The sequence below is a fragment of the Saccoglossus kowalevskii genome, chromosome 21, assembly GCF_978046115.1.
Source record: "Saccoglossus kowalevskii chromosome 21, keSacKowa6.1, whole genome shotgun sequence".
Lineage (NCBI taxonomy): Eukaryota > Metazoa > Hemichordata > Enteropneusta > Harrimaniidae > Saccoglossus > Saccoglossus kowalevskii.
This window is the reverse complement of record NC_140661.1, coordinates 29,107,296-29,131,598: the sequence shown is the minus strand read 5'-3', so window position 1 is coordinate 29,131,598 and position 24,303 is coordinate 29,107,296. Positions and strand designations below refer to the sequence as shown.

General features: G+C 35.5%; 3 protein-coding genes and 1 long non-coding RNA gene across 4 annotated transcripts in view; 1 reads left to right on the top strand and 3 right to left on the bottom strand.

Moving 5' to 3' along the window:
- LOC146729845 (uncharacterized) overlaps nucleotides 1-7,740 on the top strand; it is a 29,033-nt gene extending 21,293 nt beyond the window's left edge. The window contains exons 3-4 of the mRNA XM_085495120.1: nucleotides 5,592-5,717; nucleotides 7,696-7,740. Of these exons, the coding sequence (XP_085351246.1) occupies nucleotides 5,592-5,717; nucleotides 7,696-7,740 (171 nt within the window). The remainder of the gene's footprint in view (nucleotides 1-5,591; nucleotides 5,718-7,695) is intronic.
- A 3,649-nt stretch (nucleotides 7,741-11,389) lies between these two features.
- On the bottom strand, nucleotides 11,390-12,172 carry LOC144349293 (uncharacterized). Its single transcript, XM_085495268.1, has 3 exons — nucleotides 12,054-12,172; nucleotides 11,561-11,782; nucleotides 11,390-11,440 (listed from the first exon to the last, which is right to left on the bottom strand). Exons 1-3 carry the CDS (start codon nucleotides 12,156-12,158, stop codon nucleotides 11,408-11,410), a joined length of 360 nt encoding a protein of 119 aa, XP_085351394.1. The 5' UTR covers nucleotides 12,159-12,172; the 3' UTR covers nucleotides 11,390-11,407.
- A 6,816-nt stretch (nucleotides 12,173-18,988) lies between these two features.
- On the bottom strand, nucleotides 18,989-19,569 carry LOC146729844 (uncharacterized). The gene is made up of 2 exons (XR_014928024.1): nucleotides 19,488-19,569; nucleotides 18,989-19,106 (listed from the first exon to the last, which is right to left on the bottom strand). It is a non-coding gene; the product is annotated as an uncharacterized LOC146729844 (long non-coding RNA).
- A 989-nt stretch (nucleotides 19,570-20,558) lies between these two features.
- The window catches only part of LOC144362424 (uncharacterized), a 40,840-nt gene continuing 37,095 nt past the window's right edge, over nucleotides 20,559-24,303 (bottom strand). Inside the window, exons 33-41 of the mRNA XM_085495119.1 lie at nucleotides 23,996-24,112; nucleotides 23,699-23,836; nucleotides 22,242-22,370; nucleotides 22,004-22,129; nucleotides 21,787-21,915; nucleotides 21,567-21,686; nucleotides 21,215-21,340; nucleotides 20,776-21,018; nucleotides 20,559-20,695 (exon numbers count right to left, since the gene is read on the bottom strand). Of these exons, the coding sequence (XP_085351245.1) occupies nucleotides 20,559-20,695; nucleotides 20,776-21,018; nucleotides 21,215-21,340; nucleotides 21,567-21,686; nucleotides 21,787-21,915; nucleotides 22,004-22,129; nucleotides 22,242-22,370; nucleotides 23,699-23,836; nucleotides 23,996-24,112 (1,265 nt within the window). The remainder of the gene's footprint in view (nucleotides 20,696-20,775; nucleotides 21,019-21,214; nucleotides 21,341-21,566; nucleotides 21,687-21,786; nucleotides 21,916-22,003; nucleotides 22,130-22,241; nucleotides 22,371-23,698; nucleotides 23,837-23,995; nucleotides 24,113-24,303) is intronic.

Here is a 24,303-nt window from a genome sequence, read left to right as displayed (position 1 = left end):
GACTGGGTATACTGGGCATATATGTGATACAGGTAGGTATTGATCTGTCTTCTATAAGTGTGACTGCATAGAGACAGGGTATACTGGGCATACATGTGATACAGGTAGGTATTGATCTGTCTTCTATACATGTGACTGCACAGAGACTGGGTATACTGGGCATATATGTGATACAGGTAGGTATTGATCTGTCTTCTGTCAGTGTGACTGCATAGAGACAGGGTATACAGGGCATACATGTGATACAGGTAGGTATTGATCTGTCTTCTATACATGTGACTGCACAGAGACTGGGTATACTGGGCATATATGTGATACAGGTAGGTGTTGATCTGTCTTATATACATGTGACTGCACATAGACTGGGTATACTGGGCATATATGTGATACAGGTAGATGTTGATCTGTCTTCTATACATGTGACTGCACAGAGACTGGGTATACTGGGCATATATGTGATACAGGTAGGTATTGAACTGCCTTCTATAAGTGTGAATGCATAGAGACAGGGTATACTGGGCATACATGTGATACAGGTAGGTATTGATCTGTCTTCTATACATGTGACTGCACAGAGACTGGGTATACTGGGCATATATGTGAAACAGGTAGATATTTATCTGTCTTATATACATGTGACTGCACAGAGACTGGGTATACTGGGCATATATGTGATACAGGTAGGTGTTGATCTGTCTTCTATACATGTGACTGCACAGAGACTGGGTATACTGGACATATATGTGATACAGGTAGGTATTGATTTGTCTTCTATACATGTGACTGCACAGAGACTGGGTATACTGGGCATATATGTGATACAGGTAGGTGTTGATCTGTCTTCTATACATGTGACTGCACAGAGACAGGGTATACTGGGCATATATGTGATACAGGTAGGTATTTATCAGTTTTCTATACATGTGACTGAACAGAGACTGGGTATACTGGGCATATATGTGATACAGGTAGGTGTTGATCTGTCTTCTATACATGTGACTGCACAGAGACTGGGTATACTGGGCATATATGTGATACAGGTAGGTATTGATCTGTCTTCTATAAGTGTGACTGCATAGAGACAGGGTATACTGGGCATACATGTGATACAGGTAGGTATTGATCTGTCTTCTATACATGTGACTGCACAGAGACTGGGTATACTGGGCATATATGTGATACAGGTAGGTATTGATCTGTCTTCTGTCAGTGTGACTGCATAGAGACAGGGTATACAGGGCATACATGTGATACAGGTAGGTATTGATCTGTCTTCTATACATGTGACTGCACAGAGACTGGGTATACTGGGCATATATGTGATACAGGTAGGTGTTGATCTGTCTTATATACATGTGACTGCACATAGACTGGGTATACTGGGCATATATGTGATACAGGTAGATGTTGATCTGTCTTCTATACATGTGACTGCACAGAGACTGGGTATACTGGGCATATATGTGATACAGGTAGGTATTGAACTGCCTTCTATAAGTGTGAATGCATAGAGACAGGGTATACTGGGCATACATGTGATACAGGTAGGTATTGATCTGTCTTCTATACATGTGACTGCACAGAGACTGGGTATACTGGGCATATATGTGAAACAGGTAGATATTTATCTGTCTTATATACATGTGACTGCACAGAGACTGGGTATACTGGGCATATATGTGATACAGGTAGGTGTTGATCTGTCTTCTATACATGTGACTGCACAGAGACTGGGTATACTGGACATATATGTGATACAGGTAGGTATTGATTTGTCTTCTATACATGTGACTGCACAGAGACTGGGTATACTGGGCATATATGTGATACAGGTAGGTGTTGATCTGTCTTCTATACATGTGACTGCACAGAGACAGGGTATACTGGGCATATATGTGATACAGGTAGGCATTGATCTGTCTTCTATACATGTGACTGCACAGAGACTGGGTATACTGGGCATATATGTGACACAGGTAGGTATTGATCTGTCTTCTATACGTCTGACTGTACAGAGACTGGGTATACTGGGCATACATGTGATGCAGGTAGATATTGATCTGTCTTCTATACGTGTGACTGCACAAAGACAGGGTATACTGGGCATATATGTGATACAGGTAGGTATTTATCAGTTTTCTATACATGTGACTGAACAGAGACTGGGTATACTGGGCATATATGTGATACAGGTAGGTGTTGATCTGTCTTCTATACATGTGACTGCACAGAGACTGGGTATACTGGGCATATATGTGATACAGGTAGGTATTGATCTGTCTTCTATAAGTGTGACTGCATAGAGACAGGGTATACTGGGCATACATGTGATACAGGTAGGTATTGATCTGTCTTCTATACATGTGACTGCACAGAGACTGGGTATACTGGGCATACATGTGATACAGGTAGGTATTGATCTGTCTTCTGTCAGTGTGACTGCATAGAGACAGGGTATACTGGGCATACATGTGATACAGGTAGGTATTGATCTGTCTTCTATACATGTGACTGCACAGAGACTGGGTATACTGGGCATATATGTGATACAGGTAGGTGTTGATCTGTCTTATATACATGTGACTGCACATAGACTGGGTATACTGGGCATATATGTGATACAGGTAGATGTTGATCTGTCTTCTATACATGTGACTGCACAGAGACTGGGTATACTGGGCATATATGTGATACAGGTAGGTATTGAACTGCCTTCTATAAGTGTGAATGCATAGAGACAGGGTATACTGGGCATATATGTGAAACAGGTAGATATTGATCTGTCTTCTATACATGTGACTGCACAGAGACTGGGTATACTGGGCATATATGTGATACAGGTAGGTGTTGATCTGTCTTCTATACATGTGACTGCACAGAGACTGGGTATACTGGACATATATGTGATACAGGTAGGTATTGATTTGTCTTCTATACATGTGACTGCGCAGAGACTGGGTATACTGGGCATATATGTGATACAGGTAGGTGTTGATCTGTCTTCTATACATGTGACTGCACAGAGACAGGGTATACTGGGCATATATGTGATACAGGTAGGTATTGATCTGTCTTCTATACATGTGACTGCACAGAGACTGGGTATACTGGGCATATATGTGACACAGGTAGGTATTGATCTGTCTTCTATACGTCTGACTGTACAGAGACTGGGTATACTGGGCATACATGTGATGCAGGTAGGTGTTGATCTGTCTTCTATACATGTGACTGCACAGAGACTGGGTATACTGGACATATATGTGATACAGGTAGGTATTGATTTGTCTTCTATACATGTGACTGCACAGAGACTGGGTATACTGGGCATATATGTGATACAGGTAGGTGTTGATCTGTCTTCTATACATGTGACTGCATAGAGCCAGGGTATACTGGGCATATATGTGATACAGGTAGGTATTGATCTGTCTTCTGTACATGTGACTGCACAGAGACAGGGTATACTGGGCATACATGTGATACAGGTAGGTATTGATCTGTCTTCTATACATGTAACTGCACAGAGACTGGGTATACTGGGCATATATGTGATACAGGTAGGTATTGATCTGTCTTCTATACATGTGACTGCACAGAGACAAGGTATACTGGGCATATATGTGATACAGGTAGGTGTTGATCTGTCTTCTATACATGTGACTGCATAGAGCCAGGGTATACTGGGCATATATGTGATACAGGTAGGTATTGATCTGTCTTCTGTACATGTGACTGCACAGAGACAGGGTATACTGGGCATACATGTGATACAGGTAGGTATTGATCTGTCTTCTATACATGTAACTGCACAGAGACTGGGTATACTGGGCATATATGTGATACAGGTAGGTATTGATCTGTCTTCTATACATGTGACTGCACAGAGACTGGGTATACTGGGCATACATGTGATACAGGTAGGTGTTGATCTGTCTTCTATACATGTGACTGCATAGAGACAGGGTATACTGGGCATATATGTGATACAGGTAGGTATTGATCTGTCTTCTATACATGTGACTGCACAGAGACTGGGTATACTGGGCATACATGTGATACAGGTAGATATTGATCTGTCTTATATACACGTGACTGCACAGAGACTGGGTATACTGGGCATATATGTGATACAGGTAGGTATTGATCTGTCTTCTATACATGTGACTGCATAGAGACAGGGTATACTGGGCATATATGTGATACAGGTAGGTATTGATCTGTCTTCTATACATGTGACTGCACAGAGACTGGGTATACTGGGCATACATGTGATACAGGTAGATATTGATCTGTCTTCTATATGTGTGACTGCATAGAGACTGGGTATACTGGGCATATATGTGATACAGGTAGGTGTTGATCTGTCTTCTATACATGTGACTGCACAGAGACTGGGTATACTGGGCATATATGTGATGCAGGTAGATATTGATCTGTCTTCTATACGTGTGACTGCACAGAGACAGGGTATACTGGGCATATATGTGATACAGGTAGGTATTGATCTGTCTTCTATACATGTGACTGCACAGAGACTGGGTATACTGGGCATATATGTGATACAGGTAGGTATTGATCTGTCTTCTATACGTGTGACTGCACAGAAACTGGGTATACTGGGCATACATGTGATACAGGTAGGTATTGATCTGTCTTCTATACGTGTGACTGCACAGAGACTGGGTATACTGGGCATATATGTGATACAGGTAGGTATTGATCTGTCTTCTATACATGTGGCTGCACAGACACTGGGTATACTGGGCATATATGTGATACAGGTAGGTATTGATTTGTCTTCTATACATGTGACTGCACAGAAACTGGGTATACTGGGCATATATGTGATACAGGTAGGTATTGATCTGTCTTCTATACATGTGACTGCACAGAGACTGGGTATACTGGGCATATATGTGATACAGGTAGGTATTGATCTGTCTTCTATACATGTGACTGCACAGACACTGGGTATACTGGGCATATATGTGATACAGGTAGGTATTGATCTGTCTTCTATAAGCGTGACTGCACAGAAACTGGGTATACTGGGCATACATGTGATACAGGTAGGTATTGATCTGTCTTCTATACGTGTGACTGCACAGAGATTTGGTATACTGGGCATATATGTGATACAGGTAGGTGTTGATCTGTCTTCTATATGTGTGACTGCACAGAGACTGGGTATACTGGGCATACATGTGATCAGGTAGGTATTGATCTGTCTTCTATACGTCTGACTGTACAGAGACTTGGTATACTGGGCATACATGTGATACAGGTAGGTGTTGATCTACTACAATAAATTAAAGGATAGAGGTCGTCGCTATCCTCATGTGCCAGATATCGGTTCCTTAAATATAGTGACTTTGAATGTTGGGCGAATGAAAGCATACAACAAGATACGCGGTGCCGCGTCATTTCTGGGAAGGTTGGAAGACATCGATGGACTTCAACGCGCATTCCAGGGCATGCGTGATGGGACCACCATCGCCTTTAAAACGCATAATATTTAACCATGTGATCGTTACTTGATTCCTCGATTAAATCATTATACTTGATGGCACAGTGTTTTTGTTTTGTAGACATTGACGAGTGTGCAACAACAAGGCGTACTGTATGTCAATATGGTGGATTTTGCACAAATACTATTGGATCGTATTCTTGTGATTGTACGGAGACGGGATATAATGGTTCAAATTGTGAAACTGGTAAGAAAGCATGAACCCAAGACAATATACTCAAATCATAGTGGGCACCTTTTCCACGTGTTACCGGTCAAAATGTAAAATAACACCAGAACTATTGACTGCAGACATATAATAGGCAATGAAGAGTTCTAACTGCAATACATATGTCGCTTCTAGTTAATCTTTCGATAGCCTGTGAACAGTCTTACAATGAATAATAAAATTGAATATATTATTTTAATTCTGATCGAGTTTGTGAATAGTTTTTACCGATATTGATTTAAATGTTTTGTAAATTCGCTTCATAGACATTGACGAGTGTGAAACTTACTCGTACTGTCAACACAATTCTAAGTGTACTAACCTAGAAGGCTCATACACATGTGATTGTGAGGGAACTGGTTATATGGGCATAAACTGCGAGACAGGTACGTTGAGCAATTTAATATTGGTCTCACAGAACACAACATACATAAATGATGACTTCATACGCCATACACGTACTCAATCCAAGTTGACGGTATGTTTATTGATTTTATCGCGTCTTTTTTTTTTCAAAATGCTGATCAGAAACTAACAGTTTGTTTACAATTTATGATTCTGACAGAGAATTAACTGGCTAATGAGATCGATTTAATTTCAGCTCGTTTCAATTTTTGCCAATCATGTACAAGGCCATTCCTATTTTAACCAATCATGTACAAGTGCATTCCTATTTAACCAATCATGTACAAGGCAATTCCTATTTTAACCAATCATGTAGAAGGCCATTCCTATTTTAACCAATCATGTACAAGACCATTTCTATTTTAACCAATTATGTACAAGGCCATTCCTATTTTAACCAATTATGTACAAGGCCATTCCTATTTTAACCAATTATGTACAAGGCCATTCCTATTTTAACCAATGATGTACAAGGCCATTCCTATTTTAACCAATTATGTACAAGGCAATTCCCATTTTAACCAATCATGTACAAGGCCATTCCCATTTTAACCAATCATGTACAAGTGCATTCCTATTTAACCAATCATGTACAAGGCAATTCCTATTTTAACCAATCATGTAGAAGGCCATTCCTATTTTAACCAATCATGTACAAGACCATTCCTATTTCAACCATTTATGTACAAGGCCATTCCTATTTAACCAATTATGTACAAGGCCATTCCTATTTTAACCAATGATGTACAAGGCCATTCCTATTTTAACCAATTATGTACAAGGCAATTCCTATTTTAACCAATCATGTACAAGGCCATTCCTATTTTAACCAATCATGTACAAGGCCATTCCTATTTTAACCAATGTACAAGGCAATTCCTATTTTAACCATTTATGTACAAGGCAATTCCTATTTAACCAATTATGTACAAGGCCATTCCTATTTTAACCAATTATGTACAAGGCCATTCCTATTTTAACCAATTATGTACAAGGCCATTCCTATTTAACCAATCATGTACAAGGCCATTCCTATTTAACCAATCATGTACAAGGTCATTCATATTTAACCAATCATGTACAAGGCCATTCCTATTTAACCAATCATGTACAAGGCAATTCCTATTTTCAGCAATCATGTACAAGGCCATTTCTATTTTAACCAATTATGTACAAGGCCATTCCTATTTTAACCAATTATGTACAAGGCCATTCCTATTTTAACCAATCATGTACAAGGCCAATATTAATTGCCGTCAAAATGCATGGAATGTAAACTTTTGTATTCAAGTGGGAAGTGATGCGTCCCATGATGAGTTCTTATTCATCCATTCCAACTACTCCATTTCACAGTTCCCACGATGCTCTAATTGTTCCCTATCCTTGATAAATAATTTCGAATTACAGATCTAGATTTAAACTTTTAATTCACACCAATTTTAGATGGCTTTTCATACCCATCATTCATAATGTAATAAATATAATATAATATAATGGATAGAATAAGATAACATTTGAACATTTATCAATGAAAGTCATATTTTTATTTCAGCAACAACTGCGTCTCTATCGAATGGAAAAGAAGTATCAGATGTAAAGATTTTATCAATAGTAATCGGTGTGGTTGGGATAATCATGACAGTACTCGTATTAGTTTGCATCATTAACATATGTTATCAAGGGAAAGGAAGAGGGCGTTCATCATCAGCATCCTCCTCACTCTATGTTGCTGATAACATGCACCGACAACATCACCATCATAACCATCCTCATTATACGTGGCCGATAACAACTACTGAGAACACTGACAGAACTGGGAAACAATTTCATAGCCAAGAGTCAATTGAAATGGAACACAATTTGACCGAGGCGTGATATTTTGTGTATGTGTGTGCATTGATGAATCACCGTGGGAATAGCTAACTACGTGTTATCAAATGTTTGATACATCAGTATAATGTGAATTTCACTGTATGATACAATAGAAATACCTGAAAGTGTATGTATTGTTAGTTTAACTCAGTAAAAATGGTTCAATGTCGGGTTACTTTTGCCTAAATGTATTGAATGTATTTTGATGTCGTGTTTCACTGAGATTGCTACAAAATTCAGAATCACGGTGCTTGATAAGTTGTCACATAATATTCTTTTGTGTTTGGTTCTCTGCACCCGGTATTTTGCCCCATACAGATTGGTAAACCTCAATATTTGTAATAGGCCGTGGGATCAGATAATAATTGTATCATATTACTTGTTATCAATCCTTTTATTGGTGTATTTTTTATGCTGAACTTTTTCCAACTTTATGACAATTGATCATAGCAATACATTTTGCAAAGACATTGTTTTAAATTATCGAGATAAGCGAATTGTGATGAATAGCGCAACAGTGCCGCGAGATAAAACACATACATTTGTTGTTGTTAATTGTCATCAAAATTGATATTTCGCAAAATTTTAGACCTTCTTTATTGAAGCTTTAGTTTCGATTTCGCCCTAACTCGAATATTTACTGCAATACGACCAGACTCTTGGGAATTTATAGATGGAAACATGGAATTTTGAAACTATCAAGGGTGTCAAAGCTCAAGATGAGCGGAAGTGAGATGTACAGAGGAAAGGGGGAGTCATTTGTAAATGAATGGCTCTGCTTTTGGAAATATGCTGTTCTAACCAAGAACTAACCAGTGACGTATTCAACGCTAAGAAAATGTGATCCAAAGATAGATGATATCTTAGAACAAGAAATCTCACTCAACGCTAACACAGTCTGAAAACTAGGAAACATGTCGTAAAATTACTATTATTCAAATATGCACTGTCACAATCTCACAAAGCGATTTGTAAGCTGTTGTAATTAAAGCAAAGAAAATTTCGTCTCAATCATGGAATGCCATAGCCTGACGAGTCGCGAGTGTTGCGCCCTCTGCAGTGCTCCAAACCTAATACCGTTTGGTTGGCAAGGGAGCTACTATACCTACATGCCAGGCTAGGATTGCCATGGAACTATGAAGCATGAATTTGTTTGTCTGATGTAGGTAATAAAGAATGAAAGCCCTTAATCTGTATTGAACTAATATCCAATAGATATTGAACTGAGGAGGTCAAAAAGTATTATGAATGCTTAGGAACAGTGCCCTCAAAGTACCACGTAGACAATTGAACCACGCCCTCGACAACAATTGTTTTATTTATGATTGAATATGTACAGCGTCTGTACGCATTGACTATTTATATGTAATTCTTTCGATACAGGTCGACCATATACCAGGCAGCTATTTCATGATTCGAATATTGTGGAATATTCATATTTATCTCTGCTGTCGACTTTGTCGAGCGGAGCTTATCATATGAGTGATTGTCCGTCGTCGTCCGTGTCAATGTTTTACATTTTTGACTTCTTCTTGAAAACTATAAGCCTGAGGGCGTTGATACTTGGTGTATATGTACCTTGGGTAGACCTCTCTCAGATTTGTTCATTCTGTAATGATATCTTCAATTCTCTAATTTTGGTGAATATTTTTGTCATTTTTGGTAAAAAGTGATATTTTCGACTTCTTGTTAAAAACCGCAAGTCCAATTGCTTTGATACTACATATATAGGTACTACATGTGGACCACTCCCAGATTTGTTCATTTCCTGATGATATCTTCAATTCTCTAATTTTGATGAATATTTTTGTCATTTTTGGTAAAAAGTGATATTTTCGACTTCTGATTGTTTTTATATTATACATATATAGGTACTACATGTGGACCTCTTTCAGATTTGTTAATTTCGTGGTGATATCTTCAATTATGTAATTTTGATGATTTTTTTGTCATTTTTGGTGAAAAGTGATATTTTTAAATTCTTGTTGAAAACAGCAAGTCCCATTGCTTTGCTACTATACATAATGTTCATTTTCTAATGATATCTTCTGTTCTTTAATTGAAATGTGCATTGCTAACAGCGGAGCTATCTCAGCCGACAGGCTGCTTGTTTGATATTCATGGGTGTTATTAAATAATTGAATTGTTGTCGATATTATTCAATATTACTGGCACAGGCGATATCTTCTTGTATAAATGTTTGTTGTTGTGTACGCTGACAAGATCTAAAACTCGTAGGATAATTGACCAAGTTTAACTCCAAAGTGTTTGTGGCATTAAAATTGCTTTCTGTACAGCATGCTAATATATACGTGGTACAAGAGTAGATTAGAAATATTCTCGGCTGCGTAAACAACAGTCGTTTTATTCACAAAAAGTGTCGTCAAGAGTTTCTTAATACCTGTGCAACAAGCCAAGGCAAAGAATGATAATTCACTAACTATCGGAAAAGGTAGCCAATATATTATGATGGGTCCTGCTCGAGATTGGGTTTAGTTGATATGTATTTGACAGTGCATGTTGTATACGAGTATATATATAATGCATATATGGTGCTTGTAACACAATGGCAGTTGTTTGATAAACATGCAACGTTGTTAGTTGTGATTATTTAATCCCTGATAATTCGTGTTACATATGTAAATATTAGTAGTTGTATGAATACAATAACAAGGACTTACAGAATGTAATGTAAGAGAAATAAAAAATGTTGAGAACATAGCAAAATGTTGTAAATGATCACAGTGTAGAGTAAATTATTTACAGAAAAATCCAGTTTATATACACGATAATGGCGATTTTTGAAAAGCCAGTTTTTAACAATGATTACTTACATAATTGCTGAATATTTCTTGGAACATATTATATGAGTTTATGAATAATTACAGGTTAATATATATGTATATATACATATACATACAATGCGTGTAAAATACATCATTAGTTTTCACGCCTGTTGTACAAAGACTAATATATAAACAAAATATTCTGTTATTACATTTTGAATTTTACAGTCTATAAAAGTAATTGCTACAGTATTTAAACTGTTAAATTACAACAAAATAGTTGTGTCATTATTACTGGAAATAAAATGTACTTTATATGCAACAACAAAAAATAATAAAAAATGAAAAAAATAATTAGTTTTAGCGCAGCTTATGATGAACGGGGTAAATCTGCTGTAACTTGAATATATCTTGTTTAATTATAAGTGTTCTGGTTTATACAGACACAAATATTTTTTGCATATGGGTAATTTAATTTTTCTTGGTTAAATAAGTGTTTATCAATACATTCCTGCAAAAAAAGTCAGGTTCAATATCTGATCGTATTAAGTGTTATAGATGCGCCGCATGTCGAAAAGTACATCGTGATTTTTCTTGACTTTGATTCTAAATATCGGTGTAGGAATATCCGCTGATACGCTGCAAGAAAGAACAATGAAATGATTCATGATTACAAAAACCTATATGAACACGAGCATCCATCAGTAATTTACATTCACGTTTACATATATATATGACATAATGATATAAATACCCCACCTTAAGTCGTTCTCTGTTCACCGCTTCTTCATCTATCGCTGCAGCTGGTGCTTCAAGGTCAGGCGTCAGTGAAGGAGATTGACCATATGCCGCTCCACGTTTGCCATACACATGGATAGGACGTGGCCGAGGAAGTGTGATTCTTTCTTCTGGAATTCCTGAAAGATCTGGACGTAACGGCGGTCGTCGGAAAGAGATGGATGGTGCTGACGAATCGCTACCCTGCAATGAAGAGAATTATGTAGTCATTTAAATAGCAATACTGTACCGAAAACGTGATTTCAGCAAACGCCAACTGTATCGATTCCTATTTTACTTTTGTAAATAAGTTCTCAAGTTGTAATTATCTAATTTAAATACCACTACTGAATGGGTCTAACACTATTACTTATATACTGCCATTATCGTGTATAAAAGAGTCACAGAAGAACATAACGGTACCTTTATTTACTGCCTAAAGAAACATGGCAAGGAATTTGCTGTTTGTACTCACCTCAACGTCTGGTTGAATGTCACTCTCGTCTATACGAGGAGTACCAAACGTACTTTCATGTAAATCGTACGATGGCCTTGGTGTAACTGAGAATCTTCTATCCATGTGTTCCTGTCGCAAATAAAATAAACCATTTGAACCATTAATTTAATTCATATAAACGATAAATCATGGCAGTGTTAATGAACTTTGTCGAAATACAATTGACAGCATCTTAGGTTTCATTTTTTCGATATAACGATGAAGAAAGTTAACAGCGTGCAGTTGCAGCATATATTACAGGGAATAATCATAATACCGAACGAAGACTCTGTCGGGCTTATACCATTTGAATATGACAACGGAATATCATATTGTCGTTCGTTTAAATAACAGTCTGTCACATGCTATTTGAAATTGATCTATTTTTAGTGATGCTAAATGTAATATTTTGCATATTATTCGGAAGTGTTTCAAAAGTATATCCTGGCGACCAGTACTGAATGATTAAAGACAATAACACTGTACATGGTTAGTCTACACACATAATTACTGTAATCAGTGTGCCCTCCAAGACATTATTATGGAATTTGATAAAATGAAATTTATATTTAATAAATAAAATAAGTGTTTTTGTGCATCAAGTCAAATATACAATACATTTTTATTTTTACCGACCGACCTCCCCAGCAGTTAATACCTTGGCTCAACTTGATTTTGGGGTTAGAGAACACCTTGACTATACTATACTATTTTAAGAAGCCATATATAATGTTCTACATACGTTCAAATCAGGTGCATGTTCAATTACTGCAGCGATATGCCTTTCGTCTGCTGTGTTCAGGGACCCTGTACTGCCTGAATAACTTCTCGTCAACCTCCCGTCGACGTCAAAACTTCCGAGACCAAAATCGTCCCACCCTCCTCCATCATTCAAAGAATCAATAACGTAATCGTTCGGCTGAATTGCCGTTAAGTGCCCAGCTGCATTGTAGGATTGTTTTTCGCTCCTGCGTTGGCAATATTGGTAAACTGCAAACACCGCAATAAGTATGATAGCTAGTAGCAATACTGCCACAAGTACACCAAGCACAATCTGCATGGCATCAGTATCGTCTTGGGGAAGTTTTTCTACAGGAGATTCTGCAATGAATGTAATAACAACCATGGTAATCAACAATTTGCTGCCAAGGCTCTGAATTGCAATTGATACACAATTTTTTTGTCGAAAAACATATTGGATTTTCAAGTTTACTGCTTCTTTTTACTGGAGAAAGTGGTGTACAAATACGAAACCGTTTGAGTGGGCGATCATGAGCATCATGAGCTTACCTGAATATTTGCTAGGGATCATCGTTAATTGGTAAGTAACATACAATTTTACTAGCACAATATATATCTTTTGTAATATACATGACATTTGTATACATACCTGTTGTTGTTGTCAGCGCTTCACAATAACGCCCTGGATACGCGGTGTTCAGATCTTCAAATCCATTCTTACACGAACAATTGAACTTCCCATCAGATAATGTATGGCAGTTTGCATTATCACTACAATCGTTTAACTCATCATAGTCACATGCATCAAAATCTGAAATAATGAATAGCTAGTGAATTTGTAGATAAAAGTAGATAACAATCTCGCTAGATATTCTGTATTATATCTTATCGATCTATTCTGCAAACATTAGCTGTCTGTGTGTAACTGGACGTCTCTCTAACACATGTTATGACAGTGTAGCAAAACCTGCATTTGTATGCTATTTTTATATAATCATAGAACTGATGTGTATATGTTTGCTGTACTGAGAAATCAATGTTAAAATAATTAGTTTGTACTCATATTTTTTGCCATGCGTGAAAGTCTAACTGGTATACAAACGCGAGATTAGCTTTATTTTCAATCCAAACCCTGAATCATCTAGCTGGCTCAAGTGCAGCCAAGCGTATACTATACGTTTCTAACAGTAGCATCGTTTTCATAAAAGGTTGGATGGTCAATAAAGTGCTGGTTCACATCGGGTAAAAATGATGGATTTGAATTCAGTCGCTGAATTATTAGTTTTTCGTTTACGTCTTTGAAAGAAACTTCAAGCGTCACTTAATTACACGAGTTTACCCCGAGATACAATATACTACTCACCTGTGTAGCTTATTGTGAATGGCGGAATCTGCCACATATCAATTCCTGTATCCAACATTCCATCATCTAAGCTCTCAAATAGCAATGCTTCTAGTGCTAACGTATCAATGTTGGCGTCATCGTTGAACACCAAGGTATACACTGGTTTCACACTACCTTTCAACAATTCAAGAAGTTCTGTCTCCTGATAAGTGTATTTTGTAGTTTCTGAATTCTTGTAGATGCCGTTCATCTATACAGAATAAGTATAATCGTATTAAAACCCTTATTTTGTACATTAGTCTATATGTCGTATTTACGTGGTATTTGTTTTTATACTAGCTTCAATTTGACTGTCACCGAAACACGTCGAAATGATTTGCCCAAAAGATGGTTACTGAGACCAAGAACCAGCATGGAACATGACAACACCATTAGTCTCAATTTTAAAGCTTCCAAGTCAGGAAACAAGATTTCAGTAACTCACTGGCTACATCTCATCACGCAGATTTCACTTTCAGCGCTCAACTTGATTCTTTAGCGAAGAGTGAAACAAAAACACCAGAAGTCAATGGTACCAGAATGTTGTTATTTCTGAATTTGAATCTGCACTTTGTGTTCTGTTGTCAAACGACAGCAACGACGTGCATAGCGTAATTCCAACTTATTTTGAAACAGATTCCGTACAACATGTCATTATGACAATCAACATGATTTCCAGTAAATTACATGAATATGCAAATTATTTTTCGATGTAATTACAAATGTCATATTTTACTCACTGCAGTTTTAAACTGTTCCTCAAATTGTTTGTATTCAATAGAATTCGGATTAGCATAATTCTCTTTGTATTCCTCATTAACGATAATAAATTCTCCTTGTACTTTTTGGGATTCTATTAAAACAATAATACTCATTGAACTGATATGTGGTATATATGGCATGTGTGTTAAACAATATTGTATATTATCACATAAATATATAGATATGAATTATATGTACAAAATAACACATCAGGATAATTTCACATCAATAAGTACTTCTAGTTCCACAGAGAGCATAGTTAGATAGGTAACTCAAATAACACAGTAATCGTAATGAACATAGTCGCATCGTTTATGTATTACTTTCGTCTTTTTGATAAAGAGCAAATTTCATTGACATAATTACCTTCACATGTGTCATCTATTGTATTGTAGTGAAACCCTGGTCTACATTCACAGTAAAATGAACCATTCGTATTTACACACTGTTTAGTGACGTCATCACAAATGGTCATGTTAAAGCATTCGTCGATATCTAAAACAATAGTGACGTAATATCGCATGATATCAACGTAATAAACACATAAAATATTGAATAAAGGTTTCCCTTGAATTAATTCGGCATCGTAGTTGATAGTAAAATTAAGGAACACAGTTGGTAAATAAATATATGTTCATCCTTGATTACAAGTATAGATTACCACGTGGTCAAACTTATATAGTAAATCCGATTTTGTTGTACTTCGGAACTTACAATATCCCTGAACTAAACAGGTGATTCCTATCAAAGTAAACAAACCAAATGTTTCATTCAATATAAGGATGGTTATAATTCGTAAATTAAAACTGTAAAACATATTACTCACCTTCACATTCTCCGATAAGTCCACTTCCAATGTCTTCAAATCCGTCACGACATTCACATGTATAACTGTCTCCACCAAGATAGGTACAGTCAGCGTTGACGTCACAGTCATCGAGATTGTCCATACAAATATTAACACCTAGTAAGCAGTCAATTATAAGTATAATTAATGTATTAAATAGAGGTGGAACTGTTTGAAGTGAGAGTATGTTCAAAACGTCATGTCCTAAATGATAACGAGCAAACATTTATTGCATTTTCATAATGATTACTAAGTTTAATAAATTTACATTAAAATACGTGTAAAGATAAAAGAGGGGGTCGTTTCTAGGTCGATCATCTTTAGTTAAAGTGGAGGGGTTCGTCACCTGCGCACGCACGGGAATTAAGTTCTGAGCAACGACAACAACCCAACCTAAAACGCGAAACGCTGGATAGATGTAAACAACGACACGCTATGACCAAACAAACTTCACAACATGTAACTGAAGACAGATGCACTACCTACCACGGCAACACTAACTGATCTGAAAATGCTGTTCGAAATGACGGCTAGAGAACACCACTTCATATCGACTAGATGGTGAAGCAAAAGTCGAATCCCGGACGTCACAAACAACATTCGATAACAAACAAAGACATCAAATGTAAGAAGGGAATGCCATTTTATAACAAGGCAACACACTCAGCGTTTTTCAATGTCTTCACGTAGTGTAATTCTATTCGATTCTCGTCAAAAAACAGAAGAGATTTATATGTTTTTTCTATAAAGTGGGTTACGACCATCGAGCAATCGACGTGAAGAAAAACTGAACGACAACAATTCTGTATAAACTAGTCCAGGGAGGATTGTATGCGTTGCAATGGATAAGTAAAAATAGAACAAATCAACACAGAGTAGAAGTAAATGAACGTTTCCATGCCATAATTCTTTTTGTCAACATTTTGTCCATTTTACGTATTTTTCTAATTTTGGACCAATGGACATCATTTCCTATTGATCAAAATATTGAAAAATATACGAACAACCAACTATAGTATAAATATATATATTTTTTATGTTTTGAATAGTGACAAAAGTTGATTTTGGTGTTGAAAAGATTAAACTCACTATTGTTCTACTATGTAGGAATTATGGGTTATTTTAAACACGTCAGTAAGTTTACAAACATTTTACATATCAATCAAGATTCAAATATGTCACAACGGTGAGTTTTTGTAACTAGTCTAATTGAACATTGAACAGCTGTTAAAAATTATGCGAGTGTGAAATAAATTGGTTAAATTTATTTCAACTTTAATTTTTCTATTATGACTATGTAAATCAGGTTATGAAGAATTCCCGAAAAGAATACATATAGAACCATAGAATAATTAACTGTTTTGATTGGCTTTCCCTTAATGCCTTTAACCAAATATGTGTTTCAAAATACGAATAGTTTTGCATGTGTTTTGTAAAAGTTATTATAAGAGCCTTATTATTCTAATCAGTTATCGAACTGGAGACAAAACCAGGGCAAAGATTTAATCAATAAGGCAGTTGAAACTATATTGCTCAAATGTTTCAGTCATTGGAATATACTATTCCAAATTAAATCCATTGCCGATAGAAAAAAACGAAACACTGTGACAGTTTTATCCAGACCCAATTTTCCGTCACACTAGTTTCAAAGTAATCGATAAAGTGACCAGATGTGTTTCAGATTTGTCCCAAACATGCATGACACTAGATATATTTCAGTAAGAGACACTATTAGTAGTATCAACATAATGGGTGTGTGGCAATATGTTGTATCACACTCACATCAAGGATTATATGGTGCAGTCAGAATATTTGTTCCAGGATCTATTCATGACATAATTAACACCGTAACATCGGAACTGCGCATGCTCACATTTTGTTGTGATATTATAATTATTGAGTGGTATTTACTTACTTACACGAACTACACGATATACCTACATATAATTTGGTTTTGTTAAATTACTAGCTTCCCGTTCACCATGGAAACATTAGTGTTTCCTGAGTCTGTCATTTACACATTCACTTTAGTGACGACAGTGTCGATTTAATGCGAGATTATGAAAGTACACTAAAACATCGAAGGGTACAAACAAGACGGTTAGAATAGACATGCTGGACAAATTAATGATTATATAAATTACGGCCGTCTAGAATAAAAGAATAAAAAAATCTTACTTGCAGAATTAGTAGAAAACGTGTCTTCATCAACAGCATATAAATTATCACCAAGTATACCTGTGCTAGGTACAGCATCTTTGAACGCTTTTGTGATGTTGTCACTTGTAAGACTTGAGTTTAACTCAACATTGACGTAAAACAATGTCAATACTCCGTCATTATGGTCTTGGTATTGAAGTACAATACTGTCTATATAAGACGAGGATATGCTACTTTCCCCGAAAAGCTGGTTGAGCTATGTGAATAATTCATAATAGTGAATAATTAATAATAGCGAAATAAAAAAATATGATGAATACAGAGCAACGTCGGACAAGAACACAATTATTTTCACCTACATACTGTATATTTGTATCATAAAATATTATAACCCTTGCCAATGTTCGTCACTACATATCTAGGACATACTATTGATACATATGTGAAACATGTTTAACTACGTCCAATGAACACTAACAACTGAATCTTAAGCAGATAACATAGTAATCAACAGAAACTCACATCTTCCTCAATGTACCTCTTGTTGACATGGTAACTCGGATTTGAAGGATTACTCATGTCATTGTCATACGTCCAAATTCGTCCTTCGTATCCTCCCTTAAACACCACAGATGAACTGAATGTGTCACACTCTGAAATACATGTAGTAGTTGTTAATAATAATTGTATAAAACGTTCAACTTGTACCGATGTATTGCTATGCAGCAAATTCTTGTTGTAAGGCCTAAGCTTTGTAACAGATTTACCATATTGGTTCACAAGCTTATTTCTTGAAAATAAGGTTTCAATAATACTTGTGTCACGTTTGTTAGGAAGTGGAATATTAAAACCCGTGAGGTTTATTTTAAAACCGATCACTTTCTTATTAAAAATCAAGTACCATAGGCTGAATCACTAAACTAATTTGGGTATAATGTGATTTACCATTAATGGTATTGATTACACGGCATTACTAGGTATTTCACGTAGAGATAAAACTCACCAAAGCATGTGTCGTCGTTTTTCTTTGTATCATTGGCGTAATACGTTATACACTCACATACGTAGGAACCTGGGTTATTAAGGCAACGTTTGACATCTTCATCTTTACATCCATCAGTTAAACATTCATTTGTATCTAACAGTCACAGAAAAATGAATGAATTATTATTTGTTGTTTCTGTACTTGATAATAATTACACTACAGCTGCCATGTTCAATGTAGTGAGCATTATGTTGTTTGGATGTATATTGCCGGGATGAATTGTTGCCTAAAATAACGTGTCGTTCGCAGCGTCCATGTTTTGGAAAATGAAAGTAATTTTATGGATTACCCGCACAATTTCTTACAGACTAAAGACTTTACAAACACTAAGACTTTACTTTACATTTTCATGAATATAAATAGATCTACAAGGTTTTAATTGAATGCCACCAACGATGAAATTTGTAGATGTTTTGTGTTATCTGTTACGATATGAGTCATTATCACTTTCTAAGCACATACATAGTTACTCACCCTCACACACTGTACCATTGCCTGTATACCCTGGCCTACAATAACACGACCACAAACCAATTGCATTCAAGCAAATCCCACCAAGGCGATCACAATCATCGATTTCGAGGTCGCATTCGTCAATATCTGAAATAACAAATAATAATAGTGCAGAGGCAAATATGTGATAATAGTACACAGGCAAAAATGCTATACCAGTGTAGAGGTAAATATGTGATACCAGTGTAGAGGTAAATATGTGATACCAGTGAAGAGGTAAATATGTTATACCATTGTCGAGGTAAATATGTGATACCAGTGTCGAGGTAAATATGTGATACCAGTGAAGAGGTAAATATGTGATACCAGTGTCGAGGTAAATATGTGATACCAGTGAAGAGGTAAATATGTGATACCAGTGTAGAGGTAAATATGTGATACCAGTGTAGAGGTAAATATGTGATACCAGTGAAGAGGTAAATATGTTATACCATTGTCGAGGTAAATATGTGATACCAGTGAAGAGGTAAATATGTGATACCAGTGTAGAAGTAAATATGTGATACCAGTGTAGAGGTAAATATGTGATACCAGTGTAGAGGTAAATATGTGATACCAGTGTAGAGGTAAATATGTGATACCAGTGTAGAGGAAATATGTGATACCAGTGTAGAGGTAAATATGTGATACCAGTGTAGAGGTAAATATGTGATACCAGTGTAGAGGCAATATGTGATACCAGTGTAGAGGTAAATATGTGATACCAGTGTAGAGGTAAATATGTGATCATCTGTGTAACAGTGATATCATATTTGACCAGTTGTCATTAACCTTTTTCAAAGTTAATTTTATTTCATAGTTTGAACGAAATAATCCGAATAAGTTGGGCAATGCAAACCCCATAGGAGTGAGTGGGAAATACTGTTAAAGATGTCGAAAAGTAATAAAGATAAAATTTATTTCTTTTGTCACACAGTGTGATAGAAAAACCGAATTAAGGTAAAAATTCGAGGCATAAGTACAAGAAAAATGTTATGATAGTAATACCAAATGGTGGTTAATATGTGTTAATACATTGATAATATTTACCATTCAATTGTACTTACCTTCACATTCACGTCCTGCACCATTAAAACCATCATTACATTTACATGTATAAGAGCCTTCGTTATTTTCACAAGACGCATATTTATGACATTCATGGGTTTCCAAATCACACTCATTTATATCTAAAATGTCAAAAAATGATAATTAACTGCTTGCATTTCTTAAACATTTTTTCAGTATATTCCTTCGAAAACATACTTACCCGTGCAATCTACTCCGGTTCCACTATATCCAGGCAAACATTCACAAATAAATGATCCATTAGTGTTGTTACATCTGGCATTGATGTCACAATTATGTAAATTTTCCTGACATTCATCAATATCACTGCATGTCTTTCCATCACCACGGTAACCATTATTACACGTACATATATAACTCCCAATAGTGTTATTGCACGTAGAAGTTGTATCACAGTCGTTTTCAGATTCACATTCGTCCACATCTGAAAGGGAAATATTTGATTTCAAGATATAGAATTAAACATTTTGTTAATTTAAACAGTACAGTCTATATGTCTATGAAAGAAGGATTATTTATTTATTTATTTATTTATTTATTTATTTATTTATTTATTTATTTATTTATTTATTTATTTATTTATTTATTCATTCATTCATTTATATATATTTTTTTCTTACCTTGACAATCTATCCCGTTTCCAATATAACCCGTTTTACACTGACAGTGATACGACCCGGCAGTATTAATACAGTTAGCATTAATGTGGCATTCTGTCCCTTCACTATTTTGACATTCATCTATGTCTGTGAACAGAATAATTGCAGTATTTAACATATATCCTTTTGCATGTAGGCACTACGTGAAACTGAATATTTCCTTCTTCACTAGTAAATATACCCAGATACATCTCTGCGTGTTAACATTATTCTGTATCCATTAGTCAATATTTCCAGTGACAATTTTGCGTTTACATTTACTATACACTGTCTGCAGTTTCTCAACTATCATTATATCTGTGGCGTAACTTACCAGTGCATATTCGACCATCACCAGTGAATCCTGGCAGACATTCACAAGTATATGATCCTTCAGTATTGTTACAACCGGCATGAATGTCACATTCATTCGATCCCAGGCACTCATTTACGTCTACAAGAACATTATAATTAGAGGTAAAAAAAGACATTCTGTATTTTTGTACAACGTGCATTCAATTGAAATGAATTACAATATAATGTAAAGATATTACCTGTACACACGTCAGCAGCGGAGTTATACTGAAACCCGGGCATACATTTACATTCATGGGATCCAAAATAATCTTTGCAATCCGAGTTATCTGGACAAACAGGCTCCAGCTGATTGCACTCGTCAATGTCTGCAAAATATGTCACATACATGGAATATTAGCACAAATACGATATAGTTGCGTGTATTTATAATATGTGTATTTTATGATTACATACCATCACATGTGAATCCATCGCCAGCAAACCCTTCATTACAAAAACACTTGTATGAACCTTCTGTATTGTCACAACTAGCATACTCATTGCAGGCATTCAAAGTGCTATCATTACACTCGTTAATATCTATAAAAGTACGTAATAAAACAATACATTACAAATAGCATTCTTTAAAAATTAATAAAATAATATATAAAGTCATTATATAGGTCATTTTTCTTTCTCGATTTACACTGACCATTGCATTCCTGTGTTGTATTATTTCTTTCATATCCTGTCTTACAATCGCAATTATAACTGCCAGGAGTATTTTTGCATACTTCAGTATCTAAACAGTTTGATGTTCCGTCGAGGCATTCGTCGATATCTATGGAGACACAAAATAATAACATACACAGAATATATTATTACAAGAGATACAACATATTGTTATCCTGTTCTCAAATATAGCGAAATGGAAATCATAAACATATAATGCAAACAACGTCAATATATATTGAAACATTGACGAATTCTTGCCTGTATAAAAGTCAGATTCGCGACGAGATATATTGCATGTGAATCAAGGTCGTTCATGGGAATTAGAACGAATATTCGGATTGACACGATTTTTACTCTATTTATGCTGTTATTCACTGAAGTCGCATAAAACAAATGATCACGGACAACTTTTTGTGTTAGAAATTAAATCATGAAAACGGCGATATTTGAGCCATTTAAGAATGGTTTCTATGAGGAACAGATCTTGCCATATCTGGCATATAGTGGAAAATAGAATGCTGTTAGAAAATGGATAATCCTGATTGTCACGAATTATTGGGATATTTTGCAGAATATTATAATTTAATAATGCTTTTACATGGAAATTGTTTCAAAATCTATAAAATCCTAAAAATAGTCAGAGTACGATAAAGCTTAGGTCAAACACCAGGCATCTCACTAGTGTGAACAACACTGTCTCAATCTTTGATAATTCCCGTGGATTATGATAAAATAACAGTTTTGAAAAAAAAAGTAGGTTGGGTTATTCGCTTAGCATTTTAATAATTTCATTATCATATTTTCCATTACAATGCTGGTATATAATTTTGCACGTTGAATGAATGTTTCAAAAATAAAAATTATCCACTAAGAAGAAAGAGGGTAAAATAGATGAAATGATATATAACTCATTACAGGACAAATCTGTGAATACAATTACAAAAATAATAATTGACTGAGGTGATCAACATAAGATAATACAAACCAAAATACTGCGGCTAAAGTAAAATCAGAGAAAAAAACATTTCGAGTATAACACATATTATGTTATGAACAATGACTATACTAAGTAAATTGGTTTCAAGTTTGTATCTAAATGAAGTGTCATTCACGTAAAGCTTATATTAAGACCATACAATTGTAAGACATTGTTCACCAATAACTTCACATATATATGCTCAAGACTTTGCAACATTGAACTGCACCAAGATTATACATTCATTGACAATTCACACAAGTTTGGTCAAAATATGAAGAAATATTACTGGAGTTAACCGAAGTTAACCTTAATACATTTCTATTCATTATATTACATGCTTAGTGATTAAAAGTAAATATTATAGCGATCTTAGCTGAATACACAATGTACACGTAATAATATGCGTTCAATACAAAAATAGTTTTCAATTTATATGAAATTATTACAGGTCTTACCTGTACAGGTGCGTTGATCAGAATTCAGTATGTAACCATCGTCACATGTACAAATATAATCAGGTTCTGTGTTTATGCAATTGTGTTCACAATGGTCTTCATTGTTCACAATGGTATCATTGTCACATTCATCGATATCTAAGTGGAACAAGTGAGTGTACGTACCCATATTGTATGAATAATTATATCATTTTAAATTACCAGAATCACAATTTGATTGTTGCATATTATCAATAACACAACAAAGTGGAACGATAGAAAGGAACAATTTGAACATTGTTTCACTACCATACTCACCATCGCAATACGTTTCATTAAAAGCAGTATATCCACTGTTACAGTAGCATGTTTCACTTGTCCCATTGATAGAGCACATACCATTCACACACACAGTAACTGTACAATTCTCGTTTGCTGAAAGAAAAAGAAAGCTTTGAATATATTTATAATTATTGTGCGTCAAAGGATATATAAGTGTAGTAAAAAGGTATTAACTGTCTAAGTAGTTGTGTTTAATCGGATTGGCTTACACAAGAATAGACTATTCAATTGTCAATCGTTTGAAATATAGCATACGATTGTAGTCGTAGAAATATAACATAGGC